The sequence below is a fragment of the Sodiomyces alkalinus genome, assembly GCF_003711515.1.
Source record: "Sodiomyces alkalinus F11 unplaced genomic scaffold SODALscaffold_10, whole genome shotgun sequence".
Classification (NCBI taxonomy): domain Eukaryota; kingdom Fungi; phylum Ascomycota; class Sordariomycetes; order Glomerellales; family Plectosphaerellaceae; genus Sodiomyces; species Sodiomyces alkalinus.
The window spans coordinates 95,726-104,248 of NW_021167088.1; the positions used below are offsets into that span (position 1 = coordinate 95,726).

At 40.6% G+C, this 8,523-nt stretch overlaps 1 protein-coding gene across 1 annotated transcript; it reads right to left on the reverse strand.

Annotated features, from left to right (window-relative positions):
- Positions 1-184: 184 nt before the first annotated feature.
- On the reverse strand, positions 185-520 carry SODALDRAFT_320225 (hypothetical protein; the record flags this gene model as incomplete). The annotated part of the gene is made up of 1 exon (XM_028609515.1): positions 185-520. The coding sequence occupies one exon, from the start codon at positions 518-520 to the stop codon at positions 185-187; it is 336 nt and encodes a 111-aa protein (XP_028463503.1).
- Positions 521-8,523: the final 8,003 nt, after the last annotated feature.

Genomic DNA, 8,523 nt, shown 5'->3' on the forward strand with positions numbered 1-8,523 from the left:
TGGTTAAAAGATATCCAACCGAGTGACGTAGCCAAATACTCCGAGCGCCCCCAAGAGTCAGATATGGGCCCCCTCGCCAAAACACGACAAAAGAGGAAGAAAAGATCCGAGGAGGGCCCTGTGATCGATGATTTTACAACCTGATCAGCGGTCACACTGGCTGTGCACGATGCGACCCATGTCCTCAATGGAGCTCGTTCATGTTGCTCCGTCGTCGCTCAATGTTACGCAACTCGGCCGCCATGTCTTCACTGCTAGCGAAGAGCTGGCGCTTGGCTTTTTCGAGATTGACGGCGCGCTCCTCGTTGGCTCTCTTGTTGTCTCGAGTTGCCTGGGCGTCGTAGGACGTGAGTCCATTTTGAGATGGAGGTTTGAACTCTTTTGGAGACCTCGTTTGCATTGCTGTCGACTTCTCAACCTTGGTGGTTTCGATGCCTACTTTTGCGTGAATACCAGTCTGATCTCCCTGGGAGCCAACAGTAGACTTGTTGGCCTCATTGTCACGAGCCGAGGAAGACATGGTGTTGTTAGAAGGGAGGAGGGGGTCTGTAGATCCGAGACGTCGGGCCCGTCCGTCTGTAGGCGTCGGTGACAGGAGGGCGAATCGGGGACAGATTCCGAAATAAGAGGAGATTCAGCTGGGATGGCGGTCTTGATGAGCAATATGTGATGGATTAGCGCGAATTAGGCACGGAAACATGTAGTGGTGGTCGCAGAGCCGAGAAGGGTCTAAGGGAGAACTGTACGCCATAGCGTGGGAAGCGGAATCGTACCTGATGTGCCAAACTGGCATACGATATACAACCCGTAGGTGACCCTGCTAAGGATGTAGTCGTGGTGCAGGGGCTACGGGAATCTCCCGGGCAGATCTTGGGGCCAAGCTCTATAGATCTCGCAAGGCGAACCTATATATGCAACTGCAAGGCAAAACCGGTCCTTCGCGGGTTCGATTCGATGTCTCTTGACGCCCGGGGTTGAGAGTACAGATATATCATCTAGCCCTTTGGTTTATAATGCCCAAGACATTTCGAACGGAGGAGGGGTCCTAGAGGAAATTCGAAAAAGACTCGGGCAAGGCTTTTGTGCGCGAACTTTAATCCTTTCCAGTTTCGACACGACGCCATATGGCTTTTGTGGCAGCTCCTGGACACTCTTCTCCATGGTTATAGTTGTGATAAAGTTCCGTTCGTCAGTCGGGATGTTCCAATAAAGCAGGCCAAAAGGACGAGAAACAGCCTAAGGTACTAAACACACGAGAAACAACCTGCCTACCCGGGTTTAGGGGGGTATAGGACAGAGCCCGATAACTGGTCAGTCTGTCAACAGTCTTAGAACATCATGTCGACAGAAATTTCTCTGTCCTGGCTCTGGTCAGAGCAAAAGTCTCTGTCCGAGCTCTGACCTATAAACCCCCCCTCCCGGGTAGGTGGTCAGACGGACTACCCGTATACCAGGATATGAAATCGTCTAGTGAAAGGTGTCATATTCTATCACGTGAGCCACGGTATAGTGCTCTCCTATTAGTTAGAGGTGCCCTATTATCCTCGCTTAGAAGGTGGTAGATATATTTAGGACACGTATACCCGCCCCCTTTTTCTTTCTCTTTTATAGATAATATAATTATATATTTCCTGAATTAACGCTCCCTATAAGCATGCTCCCGTTAATTTAATAGTTATAAGCCCGGGTGGTAGTAGTAACTAGTAACTTCCTGCTAATCTATTATCTACGTTTATTTTTATATGCTTCTATAGTATTACGGAGCCCTCCTACGCTCTCTCTCCTAATAATAAGCTCTTATTCGCTAAACCCTTACTCGATACTATATCGAATAAGCTCGAGATCACGGCTAAAGCGCTCGGTATCCCGCGCCTTAAATCCACGCGGTAATAGGCCGATTAGATCTTCTATATCTAGTCGTATACGTAAGGGATAGAGGTCTAGGTATTACTCGATCCTAGCTGAAAGGATTAGCTAGATAACCGTCCTAAGTATATTATGCCTAAATCCCTGGATTAACTACGCGAATAGTATTCCTAAGGTAAGGGCGACGATACTATCGTGCCCTCGATATAGGAGCTTATACGCCTCGCCGAAATCGAGAACTAGCAGACTATAGCCTAGAATTAAAAGCTCGGTCGCCTTATTAAGGCGCTCAATAAGGCTAACTAACTACTTAAAACCACCGTGGAGACCTCTACCTATTAATAGGCTGTCGAAGAGGCTATTAAAAAATATCCTGGCTACGATAAGAAAAAATAAAATAGACACTTTACGTTACGCTACGTAATAAAAGAACTTAAGAGTAGCTTCGCTCTAAGTAGTATTTATATAAAGGAAGAGGTAAGACGAGTATACGAAAAGTATCTATAAGACGCTTATCGAGCTAATACTAAAGTGGCTATATAGTATACGGAGTAGAATACCCTTATTAGACGCGTATATTAGTAAAAGGTAGCCGAGATTAAAGGACGTACTGCTATTCGGAACTTCCTTATAGCAGTTAGATAGAAGTTTACGCCTATTTTAGTAGAAACTAAGCTTTAGGAGTTAGTAATAAAAGAGGTCCGTGGCGACGAGATTTCCGATCTTCTAATATACGGCCGCGAGTTTAACGCTATTATAAGCGCTCTAACCACGGACGGCACGCGCCACGGCGTTTACGCGACCCTAGGAGACCGCTTAGATAATAACGAAGGCGGAAAGAAGCCTAAGAAGAAGAGCACTAATTACCCCTATCGACGCGAATATACTTAGAAGCCAGAGCACTATAATAAGCTCGAGTCGCTTTAACCGGAAAATATAAGTAGAGATCTAATACCTATATTAATAATAAGTAGTGTGAGGAGATACGGAAGAAGATTAAGCTCCTAAAGTGAAAGAGCTTACGCTAAAAACTATCGAAAAAGGGATAGGAAAGCTCGGAAAGCAGTAGTAGCAAGGGTGGAGATAGGTATCCTAGGAAGGTTATTATAACTATCCTGGATCCCGCCCTTATCTATACTATAGAAGAGGTCCCTAGGATCTACGCCGCGCTCCGACTAAGCCCTTACCCGCTCTTACAGAGCACTCTTCTTAATAATTATAGCGTAACTTACCTTATTAACTTAATCGACCTGCTTATTCTAGGTTCCTTTATTTCTATAGAGGGATCTATCGAATCCGGTATAACCGACTTTCCGATTATTAGTAAAGGTAAACGGCTTCTTAAGGAAATCCTTAATAAACCTTTAGGTGCTCCGAAAGCTAACTTAGAGCTTAACGATATAGTTATCGTGGAGGGATTTTACATAAATATTATATCGGGAGCTTTATTATATAAGCTTAGGATCTAGTATTCGGGTTATAACTACTCGTTACGCTTTAGAACGGCGGAGAAGAGCGTGGTCTTATTAAAGCTGCTTCGACGCTTTAATATAACTATCCTTTAGTATAAGCTAATTTTATCTTCTTCTTTTTATTCGTTATTCTAACCGATACTACGTAGTGTTATTCTGATTAATTACGACTATTAATATATACTAGTTATAGCAGTTAATCGACTAATAAGAACTTACCGATATTACCGACCTTTCCGCGACCCTCCGCGTCTACGAGTCGACGAAGAATAGCTATAGTACTTAAAAGCAGGCTATCTTAGACTAAGCGCTCTACGAGTATTAGTTCGTAACGCTAGGAACGTATTAATAAAGGGAACTAAGCGGATAGACTACGAGACATGCTCCCGAACCTAGGCACGTTAAGTTATATCTTAATATATATTAGAATACCGCTCCCTATAACCGTTTTAGCGTATTTATTAGGATCTTTAAGAGCTACCTAAGAGCTATAACGGTATACGATATCTTCTCATAATAAAGGACGAATATAGCGGCTGGATCTATATGCTGCCTTTAGCTTCGAAAAACAGCGTTACGGTTTATAGCGCGCTATAAGCCTTCGAATAATAGGTTAATCGGCAGTTTATATTATATATCTATAAGATACGCAGTGATAATAAGCCCTTAATCGTTAATCTAATAGGGGATTTAATAACCTAGCTATAGGCGAGTAGTTAAGGGATCGATATAGAAATTACACCGCCCTATACCTATAAACCGAACGGAGGCAGCGAAAGAGCCGGTTAACTAATTATTATAAAGTCTAACGCTATACTTAATAGAGTAGGAATTCTATTAGATAAATAGCTAGAGAGTACTAGAACGGTAGCGTTATTATATAATATAAGTCCCTTATAGCGATACGGATAGAAATCCCTAGTGGAAATCCTCGACTTATAGTTTAGAGATAATACGCTAATTCCGGTAAGAGAGTATATAGCCGACCTACGCCCTAATTAGAGTGGTATTTATACTTATAGCTGCCGCGCCTATCTAATAGCGAGGGATAGGGAGGCTAGGAAGAATAGGAAACTATATAAGGTTTAACTAAGGGGATATATTAGATATCTTATAGGTTATATTGCCTATAATATTTACCGAGTATAGATTCTATAGCTTTAGAAGGTTATTATAACGCGTAATATATAGTTTAACAAGCAGCTATTTTATAAACTATAGCTCGAAGAAGCAGAATAGATCCCGGAGTCTAAGGCGAGGAACTAGCTTATAACTTATAAAATATAAGAAGATAAAGATAACGACTTTATCCTATAGGCCTACCCTCCGGGTAGATTAATTAATAGCGTACCTTTTAGAGAATAAGTATAGTCTATAGATTTAAACTCGGGGGTAGGAGTAGTAGAGGCTGAATTAGACGCTTCGTCGCTATTACTAGATACACCTAGTATACCCGAACCGCCCGTAACAGGACTTTAAACCCTACGCGTAACACCTAATCCTTAGAGCAGAAATCTTTAGGTTATAAGCGTAGAGCTGTAGTCTTCGGAGGAACTCTTAATTAATAATTCTTCCGACTAATAAGATAACGGAGCGGCTATAAAAGAAGATACCGTAACCGATACGCTAGGATTATATATACTAGAGCTTAATATAGACACTTCGACGATTTTAACTATAGAAAGGAGTGCGTAGGCGATAGTATAGGGACTAGCTACCCCTAATCTGCACTATAGTATTAGCCGTACTATAGTGTCCGGATCTAGACTACCTATCCGACCGACTCCTAATGTAACCGCCTACTAAAGGAAAAAGAGTATACTAGTAAAGGAAGTAACGCGCGCTAGCGTAAGAATCACCGATCGCCGTGCTTAAGGAAAGACTATTCGGATTAATCTACAAATATATTAGGTAGAGCTAGATAAGCCTTTAATATATGTCTTTTTCTTATCTGATTAATAAGAAGAGCGCTAGGACGGGCTAAAAGGGCTTCTAACCTTTAATTTAATAATCCTCGGAGTAGCCGATATTAAAATATATACCCGTTCGAATACTAAAAGAGAGGCTATAACGTTACCGAAGCCCTTAATCGATGGTAGGGTTTATCGCGACCACCTAAAGGCTATACTAAGGTATTAGCGGGAGCTTACTAACTACCTAATACGTGAACGGTTTAAGGAAGCCGCGTAGAAGGAGGTGAATAAGCTAATTAAGAATCGTATATAAAGGGAAATTAAGCGCTTAGAGGCGAAGTTAAAGCCTTTTCCGTTAAAGTGGGTTTTTACCTATAAGTTCGACTAAGACGGATATCTTAAACGATATAAGACACGCTTATATATTCGAGGGGATTTATAGGAGAGCTTAATAATTAAGGGAACCTACGTAGTAACGCTCGCTGCACGATCTTTTTATATTATTATAGCCCTGGCTACTTAGTTTAATCTAGAGATTAAGTAACTTAATATCGTTAACGCCTTCGTTAATACCTAAAGGAGTAAAATAGGAACGTCCGTTATATACGAACTTCTCGATAGATTTAAGTAGCCCGATAAGTGCTTAGAGCTTAATAAAGTACTGTATAGACTACGCGACTCGCCTAGACTATAGTTCTAGACCTTCGCGGCCACCCTAATAGACTTAGGGATAGAGACTAGTAAGGAAGAACCGTGCCTATTCTATACTAAGACTCGAGACGTATTCGTTATCTTCTTTATAGACGATATTCTCGTGTTATTTTATAAAGATAGTGCTATAAACTATAAACGGCCTTAGGATTATCGAAGGGATTAAAATAAGGTTCGAGGTGTCGGAAAAAGGGGAAGCCGATTAGTTTTTAGGTATCAAGATTACTCGAGATCGCCCTCGACGTAAGGTTTTCCTCTCCTACGACTTATATATCGAAAAGATCGTAGCTAGGTTTAAATTAGACGCTCTAAATACCTACCTAGTAATACCTATTCCGGTTATAGAATACCGGAAGAGAGAAGACGAAGCCACCGCTTAAGAGATTAAATCTTATTAAGAAAAGGTCGGATTAGTGCTTTATATAGTAGTTATAATATATCCTAATATAGTATTCGCCGCCTCTATCCTCTCCCGCTTTCTTAGAAACCCCTCTCCCGAGCACTATAAGGCGGCAGACTAAGCTATCCGCTATTTATTTATAATAAAGGACCTCTCGATTTAGTACGGATCGAGTATTAGTTTATAGACGATAGTTATCGTAAGCAACGCCTCTTTTATAGACGATTTAAACACACGAAGATCTTTATAGGGTTACCTTATTAGCTTATATAGTGGATTAGTTATATAGAAAGTAATAAGGTAAGTAACGGTAATAACGTCTATAACCGAAGTAAAGCTACTCGCTTTAGAGTAAGTGGCGAAAGAAATAATAGGTTTAAAGCGTCTTTTCGTCGAAATACGCTTTAATCCAGAATCTCCTTAGAATATCCACTACGATAACACGTAAACGATACGCCTAGTAGTCGACGATAGCTTTAGAATCGAGATTAGGCTTCGCTATATAGATATATAGCGCTTTTAGGTAAGGCAGGAGAATATAAAGGGATTATTCAGAGTCGTATATCTTACTACGAATTTAATACTAGTGGACGGATTAATAAAAGTATTTCCACGATAAAAATTCGAGAACTTCCGAGTATATCTTAATGTAATAAGTGCACGGAGGGGGTGGAAAGAAGCAGTTAAAGTCGAAATTCCCGCGCCCTAGGCGCACCGCGCGCCGGCGGTTTAGTTAATTTAGTAAAAAAGTAGGGTATATCGTTATCCTAATACTATAATACTATACTAGACCCTAAAAGCAAATCCTAAAACCCTAAAAGATACGGTCGGAGCACCCTAGCTAAGTTACTAAGCTCTATTAGCTTTATCCGGAGCACTGTCCTGCGTACTAGCTACGCTAGGCATTATAGTATTTCCTCTAGCAGGAGGAGTAACGATAAACCTATTCTCCCGAAGAATATCTATTATAACCCCCGTGAGTTAGGAGGTAGAAGTGCTACTCGAAGTAGCGGCAGGAAGCTAGTTAGATACTCCCTTAAGTTCTTCCTTACGGAAGAACTTCTTATTATCCTCGTCCTCTATTAACTTAATAATGAATTTCACCGTTTACTTAAGTTTAGCGAAAAACTGCGCGAAACTAGTTAGTTAGAGCGTTTAAGTTCGGAGATAAAGCGATAAACGCACCTTTTTATCGTTATCGTCGGAGTCCTTATTAATTTTTCGGACTATAATATAGTTAAACAGAATTTTAACTAACGACATAAGGCTAGAAAAACTATAAGTATAGGTTAGCGGTCGTAAAGCTTAACAGCGTATACATCTTTAAGCTAATATAAAACAGAGCACACGATCACGATTATAAAGCGCCTTAGATAAGGGGTAAGAACTTATAGAGGGTAGTATATATAGTTTCTATCCTTACACTTTTAGCACCTATTAGAGCGCCCAGGAACGGAAATATAGTAATTAAAGGAGCGCTATTTTCTAGAATAAATACCCTTTACATACTCTAAATAAGGAGGATCGAAAGAGATAGGAACGAAGTCATCGTTAGTATCCTTATTATTATTATTATTACTGCCCTTAGCAGTCTATAGAGGAATTAGCTAAGGACTAGAGTAAACGGATCGAAAATAAACGCGCCGGAATAACTTATAGAAGCACCCTTCTTAGTATCGGCCTTACCCTTGGTCTTCTTCACACTATTAGCCGAGGCTTTCTTAGCTGCCGCGGCACGGGTAACGGCCGAGAGGGTAGGAGGAGCCTAAACAACGCTACTAGTTAGCACGCGCCACTAAAAATAAAGCTCCGATACTCACTATATCGCTATTATTATTGTTTTTGTTGCTGTTAATGGAAAATTCGGAAAAATTAGTTTAAAATCGTTAAAAAATCCTCGAAAAAACAACGGCACGAGAGGTTATAAGAGGGAAGATCCAAAAGCTCTAAAACGCCGGCATAACGCCTTTAATTTATCTACGGAAGGTCCCACTATCATCTATTTACTACTACTATTAATAGCACTTTTTCTTTATTATTTACTACTATTATTATTATTCTTTACTATTTTATAGCTTTTATTCCTGCCTTTTAACTCGATATTAAGGGTATCACACGACCCTTTAAGGCTATTTTAAGGTTAAAAATAAGGCTAGGTTAA